This window comes from Aythya ferina (assembly GCF_964211825.1).
Source record: "Aythya ferina genome assembly, chromosome: 25".
Classification (NCBI taxonomy): Eukaryota; Metazoa; Chordata; class Aves; order Anseriformes; family Anatidae; genus Aythya; species Aythya ferina.
Window position 1 is genome coordinate 3116952 of NC_140323.1, and position 27238 is coordinate 3144189.

The 27238-nt window shown below is 54.3% G+C and overlaps 3 protein-coding genes across 12 annotated transcripts in view; 1 reads left to right on the forward strand and 2 right to left on the reverse strand.

Annotated features, from left to right (window-relative positions):
• Positions 1-365: 365 nt before the first annotated feature.
• Positions 366-8198, reverse strand: LOC311423542 (alpha-1,6-mannosyl-glycoprotein 4-beta-N-acetylglucosaminyltransferase-like). 7 transcript variants are annotated; one of them, XM_084497678.1, is made up of 4 exons: positions 8066-8198; positions 2954-3088; positions 2501-2648; positions 366-1610 (listed from the first exon to the last, which is right to left on the reverse strand). In XM_084497678.1, the coding sequence occupies exons 2-4, from the start codon at positions 3062-3064 to the stop codon at positions 466-468; spliced, it is 1404 nt and encodes a 467-aa protein (XP_084353804.1). In that variant the 5' UTR covers positions 3065-3088; positions 8066-8198; the 3' UTR covers positions 366-465. The 7 variants fall into 7 exon arrangements, with proteins under 7 accessions (XP_084353804.1, XP_084353801.1, XP_084353803.1 ...); XM_084497675.1 differs by lacking the exon at positions 8066-8198 and adding an exon at positions 7679-7815; XM_084497677.1 differs by lacking the exon at positions 8066-8198 and adding an exon at positions 7661-7786.
• Positions 8199-9123: 925 nt separating this feature from the next.
• On the reverse strand, positions 9124-22005 carry TMEM183A (transmembrane protein 183A). 2 transcript variants are annotated; one of them, XM_084497680.1, is made up of 8 exons: positions 21834-22005; positions 21455-21544; positions 18456-18611; positions 16195-16354; positions 14909-15089; positions 11511-11591; positions 10664-10819; positions 9124-9612 (listed from the first exon to the last, which is right to left on the reverse strand). In XM_084497680.1, exons 1-8 carry the CDS (start codon positions 21928-21930, stop codon positions 9427-9429), a joined length of 1107 nt encoding a protein of 368 aa, XP_084353806.1. In that variant the 5' UTR covers positions 21931-22005; the 3' UTR covers positions 9124-9426. The 2 variants fall into 2 exon arrangements, with proteins under 2 accessions (XP_084353806.1, XP_084353807.1); XM_084497681.1 differs by having other exon boundaries at positions 16195-16351; positions 21834-21992.
• Positions 22006-24264: 2259 nt separating this feature from the next.
• Positions 24265-27238, forward strand: part of PPFIA4 (PTPRF interacting protein alpha 4) — a 47789-nt gene continuing 44815 nt past the window's right edge. For all 3 annotated transcript variants that reach the window (XM_084497683.1, XM_084497685.1, XM_084497686.1), the window contains exon 1: positions 24265-24328. The gene's annotated coding sequence lies outside the window, so the exon portion shown is untranslated. The remainder of the gene's footprint in view (positions 24329-27238) is intronic.

Genomic DNA, 27238 nt, shown 5'->3' on the forward strand with positions numbered 1-27238 from the left:
GCACCATCATGCCCAGGAGGAAATGTTTTCCACTTCCCACCCAGGGAAGCCACGGGGACATTGCAGCATTAGAGGGCTCTGGGATCCCAGGGGGGAAGTTTGGGGCAGGGGGGGCTCCAGGGAAAAGGAGGCACCACGAAGGACACCAGGAGGTGAAGGAAGCAGTGCTCTGCTCTGAGCAGGGAAGCTGGTAGCTCTGTCTGGGCATGCAGATTGAGCTGTAGATCACTGCCCCCTACAAATCGGGGCTGCAGCCCCACAGCAGAACCCAACCACCTGGGGCTGGGCACTGCTTGCTGCAGCATCCCCCTGGCTGACCCCATCCTCGCTGCCCCGCCATCCCTCTGGAGACAGCAGGCATGACCGGCGGGACTGAATAATTTAATTCCCCAGCCGAAAAGGGGCTGAGAATAAAATAAAAGCTCCTCGTTAGTGCAAAAACCCAACCGCTCCAGCGCCCCGCGGTCAGCTGTCTGTCCCCGTCCAGATGTCGATGCTCTGGATGATGAGCCACTCGCTCTGGCCCTTGGTCACCCGGATCCGCACGCACTCCACGGGGCCGGGTGCTCCCTTCTCCAGCCCCCTGCGCTCGAAGAGCCCCTTCTCGAAGGTGCCCACGGTGATGTAGGCAGAGCAGTCCCGGCCATCAGCCCGTCGCCTCCGGCCCAGCTCCAGCACCCCCGCGCGCAAGAAATCCCCCTGGCGCTCATCAGAGCCCGTCCGCACCCGCACACGGGTGATGCGGGCTGGCTGGTGGAAGACGATGCAGAAGGTGCTGCCATCTTCTGGGTTTTTCCCCCAAAAGTACCCCCCTGAGGCGCTGTAAGCCTTGAGGGGCTCATAGTTCTCAAAGACGGTCATGCTGGTGAACAAGGCTGCGGGAGGGTTGTCCGGGAGGTCCATGGCGTCGGCCTCAAACTCATCATCCTCCAGCCGGTTGACGGTGCCCTGGAAGGAGGAGTAGAGGCCCATGTGCTGGAAGAGGGAGGGTTTGAAGCGGATGACGTCCTTCTGGGTGAGCAGGAGGCGAAAGTAGACCAGCAGCCAGTCACAGGGCATCTCCTGGTAGAAGAGGAGGAGGAAGCGGGCCAGGCGAGGAAGGTCACTGGAGCGGTAGAGCTTACCGATGTAGCCCAGCTTGGAGAACTCAAGGGTGGCCCAGGTCGTGCCTTCCTGCGAGGCCACCGCCTTTCGGATGGCCGTGAAGAAGGACTTGGCAGACCACACGTCGTCCTCGATCATCAAGTAGTAGGAGGAAAGGTTGGCGGCGAAGGCCAGGAGGAAGGCGTAATCCACGTTCTGTTTGGACCTGAACTTCACCCGCTCCTCCGGGTCGTTGTAGTTCCTCTTGAGGCCCTCCAGGGTCGGGTAAAACTCCTGGGGAGCGTGGATCAGCAGGAGCTGGCCCAGGAGGATGCGGTGAGCAAACTTGCGGGTGATGTCGGCGGCCACCCGAGCGTTCCAGCCAGGGTCCGTGTCGGCCAGGTGCACCACCACCACCATCTCCTGCAGCTCCTCCTTTGTCGACTGCTTGAAGAGGGATGTGAGCGTGGCCGGGAGGTAGTAGCCGCGTGGCCGCCGCACTGACGACAGCCCCACTGTCAAGAACTCTGCAAGGAAAAAAAACAAAAAGGCATCAGCAGGCTGAGGGAGAGACCCAGGATGCACCACGGGGAGATTTTTTCCCTGCAAGCCATGAAAAAGGGGGTTCCAGCTCTCCACATAGCCAGCCCACACAGTCCTATTCATGGCCTCATGTCCGAGGCCTTCAGGGTCCTTCCTGAAGCCACCAGCATCTCAGGAGGTACCAAAAACTGTACCAAAGGGCAGGGAGAGGCCAGGATGAGAAGTCAGGGGCTCCTCCGAAGAGGAAATATCCAGGAAAAAGACACCTTAAAAACACAAAACATGGGGAAGAAAGGGCAGATACAGTCTGCGGGTCTGGGATGGCATCATGGTACAGCTACGTGTCCTGGGAGCAATGTCTCTACCCCATTCTGAACCTCATGACGATGAAACACAGGGGGATGAGGCAATTCTGTGCCTTCCCTGTGGGCAACTTGTGGTTTTTGTTCAGATTTCATATTTGCTGCAACTTCTCTCATTCCCTTTCTGTACAGCACAGCGCGTGTCTGCCCAGAGAAGCCGTGGATGCCTCGTCCTTGGAGGTGCTCAGGGCCAGGCTGGATGGGGCTTTGCGTGACCTGATCCAGTGGGAGGTGTCCCCACCCATGGCAGGGGTTGGGATTAGACGATCTTTGAGGTCCCTTCCAACCCAAACTGTTCTGTGACTCCGTGCTGGGTCACTGGTTTTGGCACAAATGTGCCCAGGGCTGCCCTGAGCTCCTCCCCAGGGCACGTGAATTGCTTTTTGCGTAGCCGTCCAAGAGCTCGATGTGCATCTCCCACCCTGGGGTTGCCCCAGTCACCCAGCCCCACCTCCTGCTGAGGGAGCACAACCCCAGAGCCCTGCCCAACCCAGGGTCCCAGAGCCACTCACTTTTGCGGGGTGGCAGGGAGCCAGCGAGGAGGTGGTAGGAGACGTTGTGGGGCGCAGAGAGGTTGTCCAGGTCCTGGAGGATGTTCAGGGCCCCTTCTGGCTTCAGCATCTGCAGGGTGGTGTCTGGGGGTAGGTCCCTAAACTCCACCTGGATGGGAGCCACAGGAGGTCAGCTCAGAGCCAGGGTGCTGACAGCCACATGCACACGAGGTGGGGGGAGCAAAGGGCAAGGGAGAGCCCCCAAATCCTGCCCTCCCAAATCCTGCTCCGGGGCAGCCCCAAGCGTACAGAGCAACACCAGGGAGGGGAGAAGGCAGAGCTGGGGATGCCGCGGGACAAGGGAGGGAGCAGAACCAGCCGTGAGGATCCATACAGGGCAGGGAGGCAGGGGATGTGCAGTGGAGGACATCCCAGTTCCCCCCTCCAGTGGGATGACACCGGTGCAGGACTCACCTCGAGGGGCTCCTGCTCCTGCCAGCTGCCCCCGTGCAGGAGGAGGAAGAGGAGGAGGAGGACGAGGGCTGTGAGCGCAGCCGTGAGGCAGCGCTTCGGGGAGCATCTCATAGCACCGGGCCAGCCCGCTGAGGCCTGGGGGAGGAAAAGGCAGATGAGAGCACAGCACGACCCCAGGACAGGCACCACAGGGACGAGGCAGTGTCCCCAGCCCCTGCTCCAGCCTCTGTCCTGCACCGAGCAGGCAGGACCTGTGCCATCACCTCCGACCCCAGGCAGCTGCCAGCAGCCACCCCTACCCCTGCCCAGCCACGTCCCGTGCTTGGAATGACAAGAAAGCTGCCCCTGGGGTGGTGGTGGGGGGGAAAAGTCACCTTCAAGGAGCTCACATTGCCCTTAAGATATTCTCCCTCGCAGCAGAGGCGTGGCAGGAGGCTAAAAGGCTCCTGTGTTTATCTGGGGTTTTTCCATTCTAAATGCTGGGGCTGCCCTGGAACAGGGGAAAGCGGAGAGCGAGTGCCCAGCGCCGCGGGGCAGACGCAGCGCGCGCATCCAAACCGCTCGCAGTGTCTGGTGAAAGCGCCTTTCAACACGGAGCCGCCGAGGAAAAGCCCTCCCAGGCAGCACAGGAAAAAAGCCGGGAGCTGCCAGGCTTCACCCAGGACTTCTACAAAAAGTCAGCAGCTCCCAGGGGGAGGCGAAGCCTTGCTCAAAGCGTGGATGTGGGATGCTCCCAGCACACCCACGCTCTCCAGGCAGCAGGAGCCGGCGCAGCACCTCCGGTCCAACAGCCCTGCCCTGGAGATCGGGCCCCTCCGAACTATTTGGAGAGGAAAAAAAAAGACTTCAGCCCCAAAATCCTTCCGTGGGGGGTGTTAACATCCTAATGAGCCAGCAGCCATCCTTGCTGACCTCACCTGGGAGTGCTGCTTGGAGATCAGCGACTACAACACACCGAGCTGCCATCTGAGCCTGCCCTGCTTCCTGGGGGGGGCCGCGGCTGCTCCTGCTGGGCTGGGGAAGCTCTTCCCTTTTTTTTTTTTCCCCTCCTCAGCCTCTTCCTTACATCACGGTTTCCCACGAAGCAGAGCCTCCGAAGGGTGCTCACGCCCCAGGCTCCTCGGCCTTTGAGCTGAGGCAGCTGGGATCAGCCGAGGCATCACGTTATCGGGGTCAGCCTCATCTTCCCACCCCTGTAGGGCTGGCTGATCGCAGCCTTAACGAGCCCCGTCCCAGCCAAAGGGGAGCAGAGGAGCCGCTTCACCTGGCTTGAACCCAGCGGGTGTCAGGGAAAGGGCCAAAGGAGACGCCGCGATGGCTGCGCTCTGATTATCGCCGCTTCTTCAAAGCTCTCAGAGCTGTTTGAAACCTCTTCCAAGGCTCAGGGCACAGCGCAGCGGGATTTGGGGTGCTCCCTGCCCTAGGCCAGCCCCGCAGCCAGCTCTTCCCCATGCCCCTGGGCTTCTCTTTGCCCTGTGGGACAGCTCCAAAGCCAGGGGATGGGTTGGGAACATCAGGGCTCAGCACCCGACCCTGCACGGGGCCGTTCCCGTTGATGCTGCGTGAGGCCAAAGGGTCCTGGGTGGAAAACACGGCGCTGCCGAGCAACCCCAGAGCCTCCCGAGCACGGCTTGGTGTGGTGGGGAGCAGGGAAAGGGGATCCCATAGGGGATGGGTCCCTGCGGTTGGTCCCCCCCCCGGTCACACACTCCTGGAGCCTCCGGCATCGCCCCGCTCCGCAGGCTTAGCGGAGGACGGAAGGTAACGAATGAATGATGATGAACTCCCTGCTTTCACTTCTCCATTTCTCCTCCAGCAGCCCACTGAGATCAGCACAAGCGGGGACAATGCCGTGGTGCCACGGGCACGTCGTGGTTCCTCCGCTTTGTCAGGAGACCAGCGGGCTCCGAGACAGCTCGGTGACAGCAGTGGCCTTGACTCCGAGGGGAACAAGGAGGAGGAAACGCGCAGCCTCGCTCCACAAAGGCTGCAAGCAAAGGCCGGATGCTCCCGGCTGCCACCCGTGGCGCTGGGAGAGGTCGGGCTGCTCGCAGGGGGTGGCAGCAGCCGGGGCTCGGCGGTGCCAGGTGGCACTGGGGAAACTGAGGCAGGGCAAAGGGCTGTGTTGCCCAACGCGGTGAGGGCTGGGTGCACGAGGCAGGGCTCAGCGCCTCTCAGCGCTGCTTGGAGGGGTCCCCAAGGCAGATCTGGGCATGGTTTAACCCAGTGCCAAAAACACTGCTCACATGAGTGGGGGATGTGACAAATTGGGGCGGCATCGAGCCCCCCGAGGGCAAATCCCGGCTGCTCGGGGCGCTGCTGGTCCTGGGAAGCAGCCAAGGGCCCTACCCGGTGCCCCATGGGTCTCCCTGCTCAAAGGTCAGCCCAGGGGGAGGAAGGAGAGGAAGAGATGCATTTTTCCACCCCAGAACTCCAAGATCCAAAGCTTTAGGTCAATACAGGTCTCCTACCTCCCTGCAGCACGAGGGGTCTCCGAGGGCAGCTCGGTAAGGGGACGCTCGGGTCCGACCTGGTCCCTGCAGCCAACAGCACGGGGAAGCTCCAGCCCCCTGCTCTCTCCCCAGGCACCCCTTTCCCGTGCAGGCCCTGAGGATGATGGCTCACCCCCCAGCACCGCTCCAGACGACCCCACAGGGATGGCACAGACTTACAGGGCACGCGGGGACCTGGGCTGTGGGTGCGGGCTCGCCGTCCGCAGCTCCTCTGGCCGGGCTCTGGTTTCTCGCTCTGCAAAGCCCCACCCCAGCCCTCACCTGCCTCCAGCAGAGGAGGAGCGTCCACGGGCGGCCTCGGCCCCGTGCCAGGAGCTCGGTGAACCAGCCAGGCTGGGCAAAGGGCCCCCAGCCCTGCTGCGGGGGTCAGGGCAGCCCCGGCCTCCCCTGGGATCAGGCATCCTACAGGGACACCGCCTGCATCCCATCCAGCACCCTCTCCATCATCGACCCCACAGCCACAGGTGAGAGCAGCCCCCCGGGGCTCTCACCAGGCCCCCGCACCCCAAAATCCTTTGGGAATCCACCGCTTGGGGCCCACCGCTTCCCCCGAGCTGTGCAGGACCCCCGGCAGCCCTCGTGGCCGCGGTGCCCACCACCGACCACATGCAGCACCCCCAGAGCCACGTCCCGACCCCCGACCCAGCAACGTGCTGGTGGCCCTGCTCCTCTCCCACTTCATTTATCCAAAGCACAATCCCGTTTCCCTCATCCCCTCACCAGCCAGGACCTCTCCTACCTTCAGGCCGGCCCTGGCTTCTCAGAACGGGGCCGTTCTCGTGCTGAAAGGCCCCGGGGAGCTGCAGCGGGGCCGGCAGCGAATTGCTGCCCAGCCACAAGCTGCAGGAGGCAGCGGGGCCGTTCTCATCATGGCCCCGAGCCCAGCGCAGGAAGGAACTGGGGCTCGGTGCTTCCTGCCCCAGTGGGAGGAAGCGGGGCCTCGAACCCAGCCCTGGGGCTGTGCCAGGTGCAGGTCCCCTCGCTCGCAGCCTGGCCCCATCCTTGTCCTTGCACTGGGCAGGGAATCCCAAAGGTGCTGCAGAAGGGGGGCCACGGTGCAGGTTGCGGTGTCCGGGCACAACCAGCACGGGGCTGGGCTCTCCCACCTTTCTCCTACTGAATTACGAGGATCTGCACATGCAGCAGCTGGGGGCACGGAGCTGGACCAGTGGCAAGGAAAACCCCAGCAAGGAGAGGGGCAGGGTGAGGCCGTGGGGATGGCCGAGACTCCCCGACCTCCGTGTGGAAACCCGAGCGCCGTGCCGGATCAGCTTACGGCCCTTCATTATTCAGGAGCCCGAGCGGAACAAAGCGGAGCTAAAACAGGGCCCCAAGCACCAGGGAGAGCATCGGGGCTCCGGCCATCGCAGTAGGGGCCCGTGCTGACCGCCAGGGGATGTTATCCTCACCCCGAGCCCCAGCGGGGATCAGTTTTGTCACAGCATCACCTGCAGCTGGTGACCCAGATGAGAGGCAGAGGGATGAGCACGAGGCTTTGGGTGAGCTGGAGTGGAAGGAGCTCGCCCCACTCATGTGAGAGCACGGAGGATGTTCCTGCAAGGGCTGGGTGTGAGGGGCAAGGGGTGGAAAGCCCCAAATTCAGGGCTGAGGTCTGGCCAGGAACCCCTCACCTCACCCACGGGCAGGCAGAGCACAGCCTCGCAGCACCCCTGCCCCTCACAGACCGCAGGGCAGCTCTTTCCGTGAGGCTTCTCCATCCACATTTCAATACCCAAATTTCAAACCACAAGCCCGCTGGGCACAGGAAACACCCTGCCCCTCCTGCTTCCTGCTGCTGCGCCCCCAGCTGCCCCTCCTGGCAGAGCTACGGGGCTGAGAGCCATTTGTGGTCTGCACCACGCGCTGCTGGAGGAGTTCCTCTAGCAGAAGAACCATGCTCTGTGACTACCAAGGCCTTGTTGCTGCGTTCACTGATTCCTAGCCCCACCACAAAGATGACTCCGATACTCACGCTGTCCCGAACCAGCTTCCTTCTGCACAGGCACTTCACACACACATGCATTGCACAATGCCTGAATGGAAAATCCCTCCACAGCAGCAGCCCCAGCACTTCAAAGCCTCGCTTTCCTTTCTTGCAGGCCAAAGGCAATCACAGGTCGGACCAAGCTCCACTGTCACAGGAACCCGCTTTGTTATCTCAGCTGTAACACACTTTTCTTGCACTGGAACTTACCTGCCAGTTCCAACATACCTGCTTGGCAGCAGAGAAAAGGGAAACTGAGGCAGGAGTTTTCCCAAACGCATCTGTTTGAAGTCAACATCACAGAGCTCTAACACAGCTCCACGACGGGCAGATGTCCTTGGTGGTGATTTACATTGGGGCAGAAGCACATGAGAGAAACTCCTGCCAGGCAGCTACAGGGACTGTGGGTTATTTGCATGTTAAATGAAGAACTCCCTCTCCTTCCAGTCACCCACTGCTTTCCAGGAGCTTCACCAAACAGAATACGTGGCCAACAGACAAGAAATGCTTTGTTACCCCTGCTTGAGACAAGATCTGATGTCAAACAGGACTGAAGCTCAGTCACTGGTGGACAGCAGAGCTCAGTACGGGGTTACCACCTCTGCTGTTACTCACCTGTGTGCCAGCACCTCCTCTGCCTGCTGCCACTCCTCCAGGAGACCCGCGGCTGTCAGCAGCAAGATGCTCACCCACTGAATTTCCTGCCCAATTCACTCTGGGCACGACAGGCTGCTCCTCACAGGCCCAGCCTCAGCACCCCACTCCCTCCTCAAACAAGATCTTTTCTCTCTGGTGACCACTGAACCGAGGGAACAGCAGGAGCTGCACCAGGGGAGGGTCAGGCTGGAAAAGGTTCTTCAGCAAGAGGGCAGCCGGGCACTGGAACAGGCTCCCTAGGGTGACAGTCATGGCTCCGAGCCTTCTGGAGTTCAACTGTTTGGACACTGCTCTCAGACACAGGGTCCGATTTTTGGTCCTGTGCGGAGCTAGGAGTTGGACTTGATGATCCTTGTGGGTCCCTTCCAATTCGGGATATTCTACCATTCTAACAAGCACCCCAGAGCCACAGCGGCTGCAGAAAGTTTCAGGGCTTCTTCTTCCTCACGGCAATTAAATTTGTTTGGTCAAGAGCTAAATCGCTGACTGCTGCTGAGCTTTCCAGTGTCAACAGGCCAACACTGCTCCACTGCTCTGACAAAAAACAGACTCAAGTCCTTCACAGCTGCTCAAGTTACTTTAGTTTATCCCCTGCATCTCCTCTCCCTCCATCTTCTCTGAAAAGTACCTGATGAAGTACCTCTGAAAAATTTTAGAAGGTTAGATCTTCTTTTCAAAGGGGAACATCACCGTGAGAACTTGGAATATCTTTACACTCAGGAAAGACCTTTGCCTTACAAATCCTCTTTGAAATAACGCCTTTGTTTGATCACGTATGCTGTTCTTTAAACGTCTGTTGGACTGTGAATCAGCATTATTGTTGATCATTGCTGCTTTGCTTACTGCTTTCAGACACTGAAATATCACACTGTATTTGAATGCAATCATGTGGCAGTAAAAAAAAAAAAAAAACAAAAAAACATGCATCTCATTTGTCAATTGTTTCCGGTCACATTAAAGCTCAAAAGCAAGACTTCCTGCTTCTTCCTGAACAACAGAAAACAGGACCACTTTCGTTAGCACCAAAAGGATTTTAAATGAACAGTTCCAGGGAGCTCCTTTCAAATGATAAAACGTGAATTTTACATAAAAGTGTTTACAAATAGTTTCTGCTTTACACTCAGCTCTGCTCATCACTGACCAGAAGTTATATACATACAGACTAGCTCAGTAGCTTCAACCACTTTCAGGGAGGCTGCAGAATTTATTTTAAGAAAAAAAACAAAACAAAACAAAAAACAGGATTTCCTGGTTCCTAGAAATTTTCTTCAGCCTGTCAGATTCAGTCACCTGCCGGCTGCTGCAGACGCAGGAGAGCACTAAGCTTTTGGAGAGAAGGGGTACTGTGGGTGCCACCAATCCAGGAGCCGCACGCTATGCACAGGGTCCAGCACAACCTGCACTCCTTGGTCAAGGCGCGGTTTCTTGCCGTTGCGGACAGGGGCGTCCTGGAAGACCAGACGCACGCGATGATGCCTCATGTCTGTGCTCACGTTGATGGTGAACTGCAAGGAGAGAGACAAGGAGGTGCTGTAGGAGGCAGACAGATTCTAGAAATGCCTGTTTCCAGGTAAATGCAGACTGATCGCTGACAGGAGGTATCAAAATCACTTCTTTTTGGTTACATCAGCATTTAAAATACATTACTGATAAAGAACGATTGACTCCCTTCAGGTAGGTTTTCCACAAAGCAATTTAGCTTTAATTTTTATTTACCTATAAGGAAAAAAGATACCATTTCAATAATCAAAGCAATGAATAAGCAGAAGAATTAAAGAAAAAAGAAAATTAAAAAAAAAAAGTAAATGTAAATTGCTAAGAATGAAGCTGTATACATCCAGGGTACTTCAGGTGCTTGGAAAGTTACACTCTGACTCCAAAACTTAATTCAATCCAGTCCTCTTCAACTGGCAACCCCAAATAACAATGCCAGAAGTGAGCGTGCAAGCAAGTGGCTCTCAGAGGAAGCCTGGATTCACTGCTCTGCTTTAGGTGAGGCCAGCCCGAGCCTCCCTTGGGCACAGGCCAACCCTGCACAAAGTTACAAGACTACAGGTGCAGACACAGATGCTGTCCCACACCTAACCACGCCTGTGCTCCGTTCTGATGCAACACCTCCATCTGGAGCACAGCTTGCTGGTTCTAAAGCCACCGGTTCTCCCAGCAATCAGGGACCACAGACATATTCCAGGAGTTTGCTTGTACAGGTTCTGCTCTCAGAATTTGCTGCCTTGAGGCAAGGAGAGATTTTATTAAGGAGGGAATACCTCTTCTCCTGCCTCCCCACTTCTCTCCTGCTGTGGTGCTGACAACTGATCTGCTCCCAGCTGCTGCACGTGCACACAAACTCAGCTTCTTCCCCTAAACAGGGAAGGGCTGATGGATCTGCAGCAGCTAAATTGAGGAGATCCTTAGCAATTCCTCTGATCGTTAACCTTGAGATTCCCACAACTGGCTGGTTGGTGCAGCAGTAGGATTTATACACCAAAGAGGTTTCCCTCTCCTTTCAAAACCTGCGCGTGCAAAGATTGTGTGGTGGATTACTCAAACACTTACCAAGGTAAATGTCATACCCATGACTATTGGCACGAATATGAAGTTAAAGGTGGTGATCTGCAGTAAACAGCAATCCTGGTCAGGGTTTGTATGGACTTCTTCATACTGGATGGGTGGCTGAAGACCTTTGCAACATTTGCTCTTAAATCTGGGAGACTTCAAAGAAAGAGACATTTAGCTAAGCAGGAGCCTTTGGTTTCTTCTCACCAGTTCTGACTAGCAGGTTCTCACCACATTCCCATACACTTGGGCAGCGTTACATAAACAACAACAAGCCACCACTCGGGACAAGGAATCTGAAGGGCCATTTCTTTAGACAGGAAAGCTGCAGAATTCCCAGGGTTGCCTTAGGCTACAAGCTTCTCCCAAGATCCAGTGCTTTTTCTTGGCAGGCACTGGCTTTCCTCACTTGTTGGGGAAATCCTTCCAATGGTAAGACAAGCAGTTTCAGATTTGGATCTACATTTTGACCACTCGACTTAAACAGTCTGTTTTCTAGTGGTAATCAGTAGATTATCACTTATCTTATCCAAAGATAAGATTATTTGGGGTGACAAATAATCCACATCTTACAGCGGATCAATGAGGAAACAAAATATCAAATGCAAAGATAAAAGCACATGACTGGACACATCTTGGTGATATAGACTGAAAACTGAGCGCAGTTTCAGAATGAGTTTCAGCTTCCCAAGTGATTCAGAGTTTCCATTTACTGTCTGAACTCACTCAAAATGTTTCCACCTTCCCTTCCACCACTCAGAAATATCATTACTTCTTTTTTTTTAAAAAAAAAAAAAAAAGCCAGAGCTATTCTGGTTTTTCTTTCATGACAGTTCGTCTTTCATACCTGCTTTTTGAACTTGAAGTTGAATTCCCACATTGCTTCTTGTCTGTTCCCTTCAAGCTTTTTGCACCAGAAAAGCAGACACTGAGGTAGAAAAAAAAGAAATACACAACTATGAAACCCTTGGAGGCACCGCTTTAAATAAGTTTTAGCAGAGCATTAAGGCTTCCAATTACAAACACAATTACATAGGAACAGTTAGGAGCCATTTACTCAAATTAATTATGTTCAGAGATCACACCCAGCAGTTTAAGTCTCCCAGTCTCAAGTTGGCCAATTCACAGTGCAGCGGGATGATACAACTCGTAGCCACTGACCTGCTAAACAGAAATCTCTCTGTGCTATTTGTCCCTTTGGTAAGGCAGAGATGAGCAGTGCAGGTTCACCTGGTTCCTGCACCCACCAAGAACTGCCAATAAACCAGACTCCAAACAAGACTACGCAAAGCAGCCACTCAGAACGAGGCTCAAGAAGGAGAGAATCCAGAGGGAAACGCAAAGACTGATGTATGACCTTCGAGGTGACAGATGATAAAGGTCCAAAGCCACTTAAGAATCAAAAGAAAGTCTTGACACTGGGCGCTATCATACTTCAGAGCACAAAAACACTGCCAAGTTAGCGGTTTCTATCAACCTACTGCTCCTGTTTCAAAGGGAAATGAGAGAAGTACCTCCTCCAACACCTGAGGTAACCAGCACTGCCCTCCCACGCAGACATACACCGAGAGTCCTCTAATTTAACAGAGTTATCACCGTACGGTCCACAGGCTCCATCCCAGCATGCAGCACTACTTCTAGCAGGAGTCCCAGCAGAACTCCTGCATTAAAACAAGGAGAAGGGAAATTCCCTGCCTGCCACTGAGCAGAAGCAACTACCTTAACAGCCAACACAACAACCTGGCGAGTCAATGCACACACCACTGACCATGTTTCTACACCACACATGCCAGCCCTCCACAGCTGGTCTGATCTGGTCCTTTCAAGCAGCGTCAACAGGAAAAGGAAGAGTAATACTGATAAAGACAACAACTCCTCGTGACACACGTGCCAGCTCTGGTGCACCAAGAAGGCCTGGCTGGGTCACGGGGGGAAGCACACATTTAACTTAAATCCAGTATAGAGGAACCCCAACTGAAACAAAGCCAGAGCCATTCTCCACCACTGAACCTCTGTAATTAGCAGCTACAGGCGATACAAGACCCTGTACTTCTACTCTGAGTCACATCTGTAAGAGTCATTAGAAGTTCTTTATCTCAACAGTCTTCACGAGGTGACCAGCAAAGCTTTGGGGAGTCAAGCTCAGAAACGTGCATCACGTAACCTCCACCTGGGAGAAGGTGACCCTCACTTTTTGCAGGTAACATTCTCCAGATTTTTCTTTCCTCAGGTGCGCAGATGCTGCTGAGTTTAACTCCACCATCAGCAGCATTTGTCGTTCACCTGCACAGGCGGCCTGGTCTAGCAACTTGTTTGGTCAAGGCAAGTAGTGAAGCACAAAATGGTCAGTACCTCCTAAGGGGCAGAGGATGTTGTCCACGGGTCAGCCGTCCTGCCCTTCAGACGCGCCGTACGGCCTGCCGCTCCACCAAAATTAATGGGGGTGTCTTTAAAGGGCAAACACTTCTGCTGACACCATAACGGCTCCAGTGTCCCACACAAGCTAGGCTAGGGAAAGAAAAAAGGAAATTAAAGAGGAAAAGCTAGATTCGGTAACATGGGGGACTGGGGGCTCCTCTTGCCACATGCACTTTACGTAGGCGTCTGCCGTTAGTTTCAGTGACCCCTAAAGGTACCAAAAGCCCATGAAAGCAAGAACATGGGGAGGCAATTTCAGATCCTCCTCCATAACCCCGTGCTTATGTGTGTCAGTGCACAGTAACACGTGGAGCTCAGCGTCTTGCAATGCAGTAGTACAGCAAGACCAGGCTTGGGACAGCTCTTTTGTGCTCCGAGGGGTTAGGTCAGACCTCCGCTGCCCTAAACAAAGCCTCATCACCATTTAATTTCCTTTTTTAAAAGCTGAATCGTAGAAGACTGCACTTCAAGACTTTCTCAAACTATTAGTACAGTAGAAGCACTAGCAGGGGGGCACCAAAGCCGTTATGATGTCAACACGAACACTTCTAAGATAACAATCCTACAGCACCATCTCAGGGTTTCTAGCTCTTACAGCCACGCTATCAGATCCAAGCAGCAGGCATGCCACGGAATGAGACTCTGAAGGGCTAAAGATAAGTTAGAACTTCCTAGAAATGTTTTGCTTTTTATTTTTAAGCAAAGATGACACCCTAAGTGGGGAAACAGAAAGAGAATGAAGAGCCCTGGATGCAGAGGTATGACTGCACACAGAACTCCGTGCTTTTTTCCTGCTCTGCAGCACCACCTGCTTGTGTTACCGCTCAATGCTCCCTAAGCAGTATGATGATTTCTTTTTTTCCAGGGAGAGGAAGGAAGAGAGAAGGGATGTTACACACAGAGCGATGGGGTTGCTCTATTTTGCATGGAAAACTGTACAACTGTTGAACCAAAGGCACTTCTGTCTGGCTCCGAAAACCTCATTCAACTGGTTTGGAAGGTGGAGAATTCATGCTGTTGCTTAAGCTGTCCACAAAGTATCAGACAGTTGTAAGCTACAACCAAACAAGAAACCCGGAGGTGTATGAGAGTTAAAAGATCGATAGAAATTTAAGAGGAATGGACACAAAAGTGCTCCAAGCTCTGACAGCAGGTGGAGTTGCCTGCCCACACCAGTGACAAACCCCTTATAGCCCAACACAACTGCAAGCCCAGTCCCAAAGCAGACATGTGCTCTGCACATTTGCTGTGCTCACAAGGTCACTACCTTCCCTCACTCAGACACCAAAGACAACGCGTGACCTGGAGGAAGGTGGTAGGAAATGATTCCCTTTCGGTGGCTATCAGTGTCGCTTCTTATCTCTCCATCTGCCTGCTGCGGAGAAGTGTTCTGACAGGTAGTGTCCGAATAAAGCAGTGGATATCAACACTGACCCTACTGTCACCTCCTTCCAGCAACAAATTTGTAACAGAGGAGGGAAGAGCTGCAAATATCCCTAGCAGTTCTGACACTCAAGGAAGCAGGCACCTTTTTTGACAACTACAAAGCTGTTGTAGTAGGACTTAGGCACCCAAAAGAGTAAATAAAATCCCCTGCAGCAGTAGCTATGCAGATACAGGTAACCAATGCACTTTTACAAGTCATTAGTCCAAGTTAATCCTACCTCCCAAGCTTCACACAAAATTTTGGACCCAATTACCTTTCAAGATCCCTTAAGCCCGAGGCTTTTCTACGGTTCTAAATGTCTATTTTCCTTTTAGAAAGAGAATAAAAACAGAAAAAGCAACATCTCCAACACAACCCACTTCCTTAGCGATCCCACTTACTCTGGAATTTTTTAAAGTGCTGGGAGTACTGTCTGGAATAGCTGGATTCCTGGAGACTCGAGATGCAAAAGGCTCGTACATGTGGTACAGCGACCGGATGACGCACGCACGGAGACAGTGCAGCTTCTCCATGGACTCCGGCCGCAAGCGGAGGGGCAGGTACGCGTCCAGGCTGTAGTGCCTGAAAAGCCAACGACAAAGCCAACATAACCCGAGGGCTCAGAATGCCAAAAACATGCAGAAGAGAGCTCTGAGAAAAACAAACTTCTAATTGATCACAGGACCCGTTGTCAGCTCAGTCTGCAAGGGTTCTGCACCGCTCTCCATGGAACTACTGAAGAGTCTGAAAGGCTTCACCTGTATCACTCCAGGCTCCAGCACACACGTGATGTTACAATTCCCCACTAATTCCCCTGCAGACAGCTTCCCCAGACAGACCAGCTGGCATTTGAGTTGTAGGACAGGCAAAGGCCTGCAGATTCATGCAGGTTCCCTAGGACTCATGTTAGGTGAGCTTCCCTGCATCATTACGGACAACTGCCTGAGCAGTGTGAATGACTGAGCCACACTGTGATCAGAGAAAGTGCCAAAGACGACTTTGCTAGGGAACTTCACTCAAAAAAATAATAATAAAAAAAATGGGGCACGGATGACCATAGCTGTGATGTACCCTGTACTCGTGTTGCTTGTGTTTCATGTGCAACAGATAGAGAAATGTAAAGAAAATGTTCTGTCCTGAAGGAAAGCCTGAGTGACATACACCTGGACAGAAGGATTTGTTTCCAGTTGTAACCTTCTTTGCTCTTTTGTTTCATTTATAAAATATTTCTGCCACTGAGACAGCTCCTAAATGCATTAGTTTCTTTCATGCCATCCTAGATACAGGAAGGTGACCATGATCAAAGCTTGAGGCAGGACAAGGTTTCTGCCAGTGAGGATTGCTTGCCTTTAAGGTAACGGCACTGACCTTACTGCAAGCATCTTCTGAGCAATTCATATACAAAGTGCACAGTTTTGAACAGGAACGTGTAGACTATTGCAAGCAGAAAAGTGCACAAGGCTTTGAGATCTTACATGAAGCATCTGGGAATATATCACAGATCCATTCCCAAAGCAGAGGCAATACAGCACAACACCTTCCCAAACAAGGCCCACACCATCACTGCAATATGCAAGTACCATGCTCTCAAGCCTGTAGGAAAATATTCTCTAATTTACAGCTCTGCAGAGAACCGGTCGCTGCTGAAGCCTCCTACAAGTAGTTAAGTCACCCTCTGGAGTCTCACCTTCTGTAGAGTCTGGTCCAAAAGGCGGCAGTGCAAGTAACAGTCCAGGCTTTCTTGCAAATCAAAGAGAACCGGACGATGTCTTCAGGGCGAATGTAGGAAGCCAGCAGCAGCCAGATGTCAATGGGGTATTCTTCTCCACCGTCACCATCAGGGTCTTCTAAATACAACACAGGTGCATTAGTGTAATAAAGAACCTCTTTGCCAAATCACATCTAGAGGCACATACTTAAATACTGCTAGCAGGTATAAACAGTCATCTAAACAAACCCGAGCAACTATAACGTCATTGTCACCGCTCCTGGTTTTGGTTAACATGAGCTCTCCCACCTGTGCAACCACAACACCCTCCCTTTGCTGGATATGCGCCATCGCTTATCACTGCTGCACTGGTAGCACAAGTGCACCAAGTGGCAGCTTCAAAGAATAATCTCCGCTGGAAGGGACACCTGGAGGTCTCCAGTCCAAACAGCCCAGCTCAAAGCAGGTTGAATGACACCAGTTTCATGTCACAGAGCGCTCAGGATCTCGTCCAGTCAGCTTGTGATTGTCTCCAGGGATGGAGACCCCACAGCCTTTCTGGACCCCTCTGCAGCACTTGACTCTTTCCCAATGAAAAAACAAAACGTAAGTGGAAAAACAAAGGCCACAAGGCAAATACAGCTACGGTGTGAAGAAGGGACAAGCTCGTGCCTCTTTCATCAAAATGGTTCATTTAACAGGTCAAAGTACACTGCACACAAGAGGTCCCCGAACATCAAGATATTGTCACAGCTGTCAATTCTTTTGTTCAAACGGTCAAAACATTTTTGTAGGAGTTCTGCAAGGGAGGGCATGCAATTCCCTTCTGCAACTCCTCTAATGGCTGATCAGCTGCTCTCATTAAATCCATGTTTTAATTAAATCTTCTGAGATGGCAAACATTTAACGCAGCTCAGAGATGAATAAAATGGCCCATTGTTCTCAGAGGTGTGTCAGAATCTCTTCACCAAAACTGAAGCTTCACAAACTCATTTAATTCCTGCAGTGGTTTTAAGCTAGCACCACATTTATTTCCACAAACGTTGTTCCAGGCTTAGGAGATAAAATACTTTTAATGGAACATGAATGGCTAAACAATACCATGCAGTGGCAACACTATGAGAAAGAGAACATACAACTTGTACAGAGCACTGGCAGGAAAAAAAAATGCCACAAGGTTTGGAAACAAGTGGCACAAAGGAGGTGTTTAAGAACTCAAGGGTGCCACATTTAATCTTCAACTATCAGCTTAACAACAAAGGGTAATAACCCAATGTGATAACTGCAACCCCCATTGCCAAGGAAAGTTCTGGATGCACTCACCTACACCACTGAGGATTTACAGCAGCCACACCCACAGCAGGCTGTAACAGATTAAACTCTTAACTCAGGGGAACTCTGCATTTACAGTCCTTACCAGACACTGATATGTTACACAAACTAGTACCAGTATTAATAAGTTCAAATTCCTTTCTTAAGCAAAGCTTAACTTGCTTTCTTGTGCTTCAGCAGAAGCAAGCTGTTGTTAGCAAATTCTGCAGGGTGCCACAGTGCAGCAAGTCAGCGTTAGACTTGTTGTTTGTGGTGCAGCTGTATGGAAAGCAGTACGCCAAGGGTAACTGCTGAAATACAGCAACAGAATTAATGCATTGTGGTGCTACCAGGGCCAGATTTGCTCAGTTGTGGGGGAAAAAACAAAAACAAACTAAGAAACCTCTTGAAACCCATTTGCAGCACACTGCAGCCTTGGAAACATCCTGAAAACAGGGCCTGGATCCTGCCAATAAACGCATCACAGGCAGCAATGTTTTTTGTGTGTGCTTTTTTTTTTTTCTCCCTCCCCAAAGCAACACTGCTTTCACCTACGTGCCTTCAGTGAAAAACGGTAATACATGTCCGCTGGCAAATTTTCACAACTCCTGAAGAGCAGCAGTAGTTTTCCAAGGCTGAGAGAAGTTTGCTGAAAGCAACAAGCTCTTAGGCTTTAATTTCACACCCCAAGGTCTGCCTAAGTGAAAAGGCAACACATCTGACTGAGTCACAGCAGGTTTCTCTGGAGAAATGGGGTAGATTTCACCCCCCTGGCATTTATTTTATTTTTTAAACAATTATGAGTTACAGAATCCCCTGAAGAGCCACATTACTAGCCTGTAAATAGAAGTCTCTAACATCACACATGCAGAAGATCCTGAGGAAGCCCACGAAGAGCACCCCAGGAGAGGCTGGCAGCCGTACCGTACCTTTGTGCCTTTTGCTCTTCTTTTTTCTAGATGCAGTTCGCCCGCTGATGCTTTCCTTCGTGTCCATTTCATCGCTGCTGTCACAGGACTCTCCAGATACGGAGAGAACTTCTTCAGAAGGAACACAAGAAGCTTCCAAACCACAGAGGGATTTTACTAGAACGACAAACAACGACATGGTGAGTATGCCAGCAGAGAGAAAAAGGCAATCCAAGTTCAGGAGACACTTCAGTGGAACCAAAGCCACTGCTAAGAAACAGCAACCTAAATTCATTAAAGCCTTCTAGTGACACAAGCAAGTAAATCCTAGGCCTAAGGATTACCTTGCCAGAGCAAGATTAACACAGGTGAATGAATTGGAAGCAATTATTCAGCCTCTTCTTTTAAGGAACTACCAGTGAGGATAATCAGCAGCACATTATGCAGATGATCCTATTGCTTTAGCTGAGGCTGTTTACAACTCTGAATAAAACGTGTTGCTCTGCATACCAGAGCACGCTTGCATGACCACCATTCAGTCTGTATAAAGCCACCACCCACACTGTAATTGTCCCCTAAACACCCTGAAGGTATACTTCCTCCTCAGCAGGACAAAGAGATCCTGTGGCTGAAGACAGACAACCCATCAGAAATACAACTGGGAGCCAAGTGCACAGGAATTCCACTTGTCCTAGAATTTAGTGAAGGGGAAAACTCTGGCCTAATGAGGAAAACAGCAAGTGGAGACAGTATTTCTTTTGCAGTCTCCAGGGGAAACATTCAGATGCATCACTGTTACGAAACATTATTTTTGCAAGTTGATCAATCAACTGAGGGCTCATTAGGGCAGAAAAATCCACGTGTGAGGAAGTAACAGTACAGTCTTGAAAAACAAAGGTGCAGGCCTACGTTACAGCTGCATCAGCCACTGTCACAGACCAGGACGATAAACTCTCTGCCAGTCTGCACTGGACAGGCTCACACACACTCAAGAACGCTGATTTTCTACCTAATGTGCTTGGGTGAAGATAAGGAACTGACCAGAAACCAACCTAGGCTGGAAGTGTTCTCGTTTCTAACCACAGAGCAAGGCTCTGCAATGGCAACACAGCAGGTGGAAAGACAGTCTTAACACAGAGCTTGAGCAGTTTAGGAGAAGGGACTGCATCCCTAGGCTTTCAGCCACAGCAGAGGACTGCAGTGCTTTGCTAAGCCAATTCTACCATTTTTTTGTCCCCCATTTTCTCTTTTTTTTTTTTTTTTGAAACTTCATAAAACTGTATGCATTTGCAGTAGTGATATCCTTCACGCTGTCAAACAGCACTGCCCTCTCTACGTGACCCTTTGTAGGCAAAGCCAAAGAGAAACAGATGGCAAGCCGAGTGACAGCAAGTTGTGCCATCAAACACAGCCACGCAAGGGAGGCTGACAGCAGATCAGGAGTCAGGGAAGGGTTGAGAAAAAGACACTGTCACACTCCTGGAAGGAAAGCTCGGCACGATACCTGGGCTGACAACACGAGGCTGTTCACACACTGAGTCACGCTGCATCGCAACCTTGCCAGAGAGGCACCCTCGCCTCATCTCACAGCACTAATCCCACCCCGTCCCCGGGGGTTAGGAAGGGAAGGGAAAAAAAGCTCAGAAAAATTCCACCTGGCCTTTGCTCCCCTGCTCGCCTCCTGGCAGCCACGGGCAGGGCGATGTTTGCTGAGAGCCAGAAAAAATAAGAGAGGTGAGTGAGGCCAAAGGCCAAAGTTTCCCAGGGATCTCCTCCCTGCTGCCTGCTGTCCCTGTGCGGGGACAAACTGCAGCATGGTGTGCAGCAGATAAGGCTGCAGGACAGCCCCGAGGATCAGCTCCTCAGGAAGGGGAAGCCCCAATGACTCTGCAAAGCCCTGAGAAAGGGGTGGGCAGGGACTGCTGTGACCTGGAGTCATCCAGACAGCGAGAAGGCAAACCAGGAATAGGATGCAGGAGTTTAGGAGAGGGATTAAGCCGCACAAGGCAGGTGGTGCAAGGACTCAGAGCAGGGGGCAAGATGTTAAAGGTGATGCAGTTTGCTGCCTATGAAGCTGAACCACGCTGCCTCAAAGGGAGAGCCAATGTAAGGATGAATGGGAGATGGAACAGGGAGAGGGAAGCCCCCAGCCTACTGCAGAGAGTGGGAGGTGCCCTGATATAAAAAGCTTGATAAGTAGTGAATAGAAAGGATAATCACCAGCACCACCACCCTGTACTGTTCCCCCAAAACAGGCACCCATACAATGGGCACCTTCTCCTTAAACATTTAAGATTACAACCACATAACCAGAGTTTTCCCATATAAAGAGTTCAGCTGTCACTGCTGATACAGTAACATCCACCCCCAACCCATTCTACCCCTTAGACCAGCTACATTTGAGTCAAATCCTAAACATCAACTGCTCTAAAGCAAGCAGAGTGTTAGTCCAGAACGTTCCTATTACCCTCAGCAGCTAGAAAACAAGGAGGAAGTAGATAACAAAATATTGCAATACATTTTCAGGAAACTGCTTGCTTACACAGTTGCAAGAAAACAACAACAACACGCTCAAAAGACCTCACTGCAACCACAGCACAATTTGCCAGAACGACCAGAACCTTATTCCAAATTCAAAGACTTTTATTTCATAACTTTGTTATCTACAGTTTTGTGTAAGGTAATAAAGTCATACTCATGATTTTTTTTTTGTTTTTGTTTGTTGTTGTTTTGTTTCAAGCTGCAGATAACTCCAAATATTAAGTCAAAAAAAAAAAAAAAAGGGCTTCCATTTCAGGCACTAACAAAGACTCAGCAATTCTGCTGGGTTTGTGGCTGGCTTTCTGCAAAAACAACCTGTCTAGGAGCCTGAGCATCTGAGAAATGCAGACTCATTTTCGGGCATCAAATTAGACTGTCGGATCTCAGGCCCAGGGGGTGTGGGGGGCTCTCCCCCAGCACACGGAGCCCAGCAGGACGGGGTGAGCCTTCACCCCCTGCACTGCCCAGCCCGCTCTCACCTTCCTGCTGCACCGCGTTGGCCACGGCCTTCTTCACCCGTCCGGATTTCACCACGGCCGGGTCTGAGTTCGCATAATCCGCCACGGTCACTGCGGGAAGGGAAAGGAGATGGGGGAGTCAGCGGGTTACAGCTCACGGGGAGGGGGGACGAGGCCCTGAGAGCCCCGATCCCTCCTCAAGGGGCTGGGACCGAGCCTCGCAGGAGGCACCCAGCACCAAAAGGTGCCTGGGGGGGGTGTGGGGGGCACCCCCGGCCTGCACCCAGCAGGGCCCAGCTCCCCCCCAACCCCCTCAGCGAGGCCGGGCCCAGCCCCGCTTTTCCCCCTCCCCCCCCCATAAGGCCCCAAATCTGGGCCCTCCCCAAATCTGGGCCCTCACCGCGCTCGGAGCAGACGTCGTCGGCCCGGAACTTGAGGCGTTTGCGGGCTCCCCTCTTGGGCATGGCGGCGGCTTCGGGGCGGCCTCGCGGGGCCATGTCCCGGCCCGTCCTGACCCGGCCCGACCCGGCCCGTCCCGAGCGGGGCCGCCGCGGGGCCGCGGGGACAGCGCCGCCCCCCCCCTCCCCTCCCCTCCCTCCCCCCCTCTGCCCCGCCCCCCCCCGCCTCGCGAGAGCGTGACGTCACCCGCCCGCGCGGCGCTCTGACGTCATACCGCAGGGTGACATCGCTCCTCCTGCCCCCCCCCTCCTTCAGCAGTGGTCCCCGTTGATGACGTAATTGCCCCCCCCACCCCCCCAGTGCTCCCAGTGATGGGGCGCTGGGGTGAGGTCCTCCCAATATAAGCAGCCCCAGTTCCAGTCCTGCCCAGTGTTCCCAGTAACAACAGGCTCTAGGATGGCTGCCTCCCCCCAAGCACTCCCAGTAACGGGGGCTTGAGGCAACTGGTCTCCCCAGTGCTCCCAGTAATGAGGGGCTCTGGGGTAACTACCCCCCCCCAAGCACTCCCAGTAACAGTGCCCTGAGGTAACTGGCCACCCCAGTCCTCCCAGTAATGAGGGGCTCTGGGGTAACTGTCCCCCCTAAGTACTCCCAGTAACAGTGTCTTAAGGTAACCAGCCACCCCAGTCCTCCCAGTAACGAGAGCCTCTGGGATGGCTGCCCCAACCCCAGTGCTCCCAGTAAGAAGGGAGCTGCCCCCAGCCCTCCAGTCATGAGGTACAAGGACCTCTGAGGTGACACCACCCCCCAGTCCTCCCAGTAACGAGGGCCTCTGGAGTGCTAACCCCCACACCAGTCCTCCCAGTATCAAGGATCTCTGGGCAAACTGGTCTTCCCAGTACAAATGGCCTCTGTGCTGATAGCCCCCACCCCAGCTCCAGCCCTGCCCAGTCCTCCCCATAACGAGAACCCCTGGGGTACTCACCCCCCAGTAACCAGTCCCTTGTGCCCCCAGCCTTGTGGGGTGCCCCACAACCAGGGCCTCCCCCGGCCCCATCCCACTGCGACCCCAACCCCGGGGGTCCCCCAGCACCTCAGGGGGGGCTCGGCCCCATGTGGCACAACACCACCGCCCCCATTTCTTTTAGGGCCGTGCTGAATCCTCGGTGCTTGGTGATGCCACATCGTGGGGAAGGACCCCACAAAGGTGTTTGGGATTCCACTAAGCGGGGTGGGGGGGTCCCCGTGCTCTGCCCCCCAAATTTAGGGTGGTTGGGGCAGGGCCGTGCTTGGCGTGGGGCTCAAGCCCTCGGTGCTGCTCAGGCGGGCACCACGCGGCCCCCGGCATGTTTCTGTCGGAGTTTCCTCAAATACCTTATTACCCTAAAACGCTCTATTTTATCAGCAGAGAGCGGATCTGACAATCAAGTTTTGATTTTCCCTGACAGAAAAGGTCATTCCTTGACACACACACAAAAAAAAAAAAAAAAAAAAAAACACGATTCCTAATCGCATTCCTCTATTTTTGGAGCAGCTGATACAACCAGATCCCGAGGCTGATGGCTTTACCTACCTCCTCGGTTGCTTGGACACTCGAAAAATGTTTTTCTTTGGGCTATGCGATTCGTCATCGTTATGTGGGAACTGTATTAAAGCGGTATTTTTAAGAAGCAGCCCTCTTACTGGTGTGGAAAACGGAGGGGGTTTCACCCACCGAGGTGGCTGCTTCCAGGTCTGGCCACGGATCCCGCAGGCTGGTGACACCGGTGGCATTTATCTTCTGGGATCTTCCCCCAAATTAGCTGGTAAAACCACCAAAAATGGGCTCTGGGAGTCCGTGAGGTGGAGAAACCGCCACTGCCACATCCTGAGTGGGGCACCCTAAGGTGCTCTGGGTGTGGTGACCCCACAAGGTAGCGAGCACTCACCTGGGCTTTAAGAGGCCCCAAATTAATTGCTCACCTGCTAACGAAGCATGGCACTGCGTTAATCACCCCCCTTCGCTCCTGGGGGGGTTATGGGGCACCCAGGGCTCAGCTGCCCTCCTGGGTGGGGGGCACCCCACAGCCCTGCTGCTGCCCCGGGTGAGGACTTGGGGGACCCTTCCCACCCTGGGGCTGCTGCCTTCAAAGGGGCTCAAGCTCCCTTAGGGGGAAAACTGCCCCCCAAGGGCATTTTTTGCCCCATGGGGGGTGGGTTTTACCCCCCAGGAAGGATTTTACCCCCCCCCCAGGAAAGATTTCACCCCCTGCGAAGGCTCCTGCAGCCCCACGCAGGCTCCTAACCCCACACCCCATCTCACCCCTCCCCGAGTCCCCAACCCCAAATCCTTGCACCCCCCTTCCCCAAAATCTTTTCCCACCCCCCCTCGGGTACTCATTGGGGGGCGTGGCCAAAGCAGGGGCGTGGCCGGTGGGGGCGTGGCCAGGCGGGGAGGGCGACGCAGGGGCGGGCGGCGGCGGCGGCGGCGGCGGCTTCCAGCGGCTTCGGCGGCCGGTGAGTGCGGGCGGGGCCGGATGCTGAGCCCCCCCCCAGGGATGCTGAGACCCCCCCACGGATGCTGAGCCCCCTCCCGGGATGCTGAGACCCTCCCCGGCTCGGCCAGGGGATGCTCAGCCCCCATCGCCCCTCCTGGGAGGGCTCGGCAGGGGATGCTGCTGCGCCCCCCCCCATCTCCCCGTGCCGCTCCCCTTGCGGTTTGGGGGGGTTTCGGTAGCCCCAAAGGATGCTCCGTGCCCCCCCCTTGTCCCCTCTTTTGGGGCTTGCCGCTCCGCGGTGGGGTTGGGGTGAGGATGCTGTGCCATGCAGGGATGCGCTGCCCCCCCCATCGTTCCCTTAGGGCAACGGGGGAGGGGGTGCTGCGAGCTGGGGGTGCTTTTTGCTCCCCGGGGGGGGCCCTGAGTCAGGGATGTGCTGAATGAGCCCCGTTTCCCTTGGGTAGGGTCTGAGTGGGGGGCTGGCATCTCTCCCCCCACCCTCTCCCCAGGCTGGGCTGTCGCCCCGAAGCATGAGCCGAGGGGTTTGGTGGATATGCCCCCCCCGTATCATGGACCCCTGGCTGGGGTCTGCCCTATTCCGCATGGACAGGAGGGATTTAGGGTGGCCGCATCTCCCCCTGCGGCTGCAGGGCGAGGGGGGCTGCGATTGCTGTAGCCCAGGAGTGGTTACAGGGAGGGGGGTTCCCTGCTTTCCAGCCTCTCTCTGCCCCAAGCTGCTCCCCGGTGTGGTCCCAAACCTCCCCTTTTTACCCCCTCCACGCTCCCACCTTATGGGGTGGCATCCTGATGGGATCGCTCCTTACCCATGGCCTTCTGCTCCTCCGCTTTCCCAGCCTCCTGCCTCCCTCAGCGCCGTCTCCAGCCCGTGAGCATCCATCCAGGGCCGAGCTTGGGGCTGGAGCAGCCCCTCGAGCACCCTCCCTGCGAGCATCTGCCTTGCACCGAGCCCCGGGAGCGCATGGGGATGCTTGCAGGGAGGATGCTCGCGGGGCTGGTGCTGCCCAGAGCTCAGCATCGGCTGGGTTATCACCGAGCCCCGGGGCTGGATGGGTCCAGCGAGCAGCCAGCAGCCAGCCTGGCCCCTTCCAGCTGTGCTCGCTCTGCTTCCCATCCTCCTGTCGGCCGTGGCGAGCTGCCTCCAGACACCGTGATTTCCTCCTGAACAACACCAGCCCTTCGGGGGGCTTGTTTATCCCGCAAATTGCATCATTATCCCAGCAATTGGCTTAGGGAGCTGGGTTTCGTTAAAGCCCTGCAAAACCTTACAGGGGTTTGGCCAAGTCGGTGCTGGCAAAATATTCGCTGAAGCTTATTTGGCAGCATCTGCTCGTGCGCTGGGTCGGGGTTCTCCTGCTGGGTTCGGTGCCACCACATCGTGAGCTGGAGGTTGGTACCTGGCTGAATGGGTCTGGGTGCCTCGGGGGCTTGGTTGCGCCACTGCCCGGGCTTTTGAGGAGATGGAAATTCGGTGTCTTGGTAGCTCTGATGTTCTGGGAGATGCAGGTGTCTCGCTGGAGGATGCCATGATGTGTTGGTCCCCGTGGGCATCGCAGGAGGGTGCTGGTTGGGAAATGGGACCGATGTCTGTGAGCTTCCATGGGAATTTGTCAGGGAGCCGTGAGCAGAGGTGGCTGGTGCTCAGATGCACGAGTGACTCTCCAGCTTTTTTTCTCCTGCCTCTCTCCATGAGACAGAGCTGCCTGGCCCGGCGCTTGCCCAGGACCCCAACCACCAGCTGGAGGATGGCAGGGAGCCCCCAAACCGGCCAGTTCCAAGGCACGGGTGGTGGGACTGGTGGTTGGATTGATTGGATCTGGCTTTCTGGGTGGCTGGGTCAGCTGTAGCTTGGCAGATGTGGGATTAAACGGCTCGTCCGTCTCTGTGTGACTTTTCTGGCTTTGTGGTGAGCACAGGCGGGTCCCGCTCCGCGCTGGGGCTTGGTCTGGCAGTGCCTCGGCGCTCGCCAGCAGCTGAAGTGCAGATGCTGGGGGTTGAGCCTGCTGGAGCTTTGGGTCCCTGCCTGTTGTCAGTCTTCTCAGGAGGTGCATGGAGTAGAAAACACCCTGAAAAAGTCCACATCTGTGTGTTTTGAGGGGCTGTAGCGCAAGCCTTGCCCTTTCTGGGTGACGGTGTTGGAGAGGAGGACGGTGGTGCAAGGATGAGGGGCGGGTGACAGGGCTGGGTGGCACTGGGAAGAGCCTGGCACCGTGTTGGAGGTGGGAGCTGGCACCAAACCTCGGGGGACACAGCCCTGGAGCCTCGCAGGGTGCTTAACACAACCAGGGACACAACTGCAAAGGTCTCCACTCCTAGGGAAGTGGAGCAGCTTCGGTGTCAGTGCGTCCACTGCCTGGGAGGTGCCATTTAATGCTGTCCAGCAGTGCAGAGAGGTACCAGATTCTTTAGCAAACCCTGAAGCCCGTATTTTACAATTAATTTTCTCCTCAAGCGTGCTTTGCTGAGTCTGAGGTTTCCCAGATGGCTCCCAAAAGTGAGCTGGGAGGTCTCCAGGCTGTTAAATGGAGGAGGTTTGGATCCTTCGCCCATCTTTTCTTCCGAGAGCGCTGCTAAATGCCACAGCCACCCCCGCTTTACAGATGCTTTGTGTGAAACGTGGGCGCCAGGCGTGGGGGGTGACGGTCAGCTGGGGCCGAGGGTGACAGCTTGGGTGTGGACTCTGCAGGTGGGTCCCAGCCGGGCTCCTGGGGGAGCTTCCAGCACTTGCAGGGACTCTCCGTGAGCGATGCCAAAAGGCTCGGAGGCGGGCGTGCGCGTGGGCGCTCTCCCACATTTGGGAAGGAGGGACAGGTCTGCACCGGGGCCCATCTGGAGCAGAAGCAGTGAAAAATGGTTCGGGAGAAGAAAAAAAATAAATAAAAAGTTGTTCTGCTACAATCAGATGTTAATT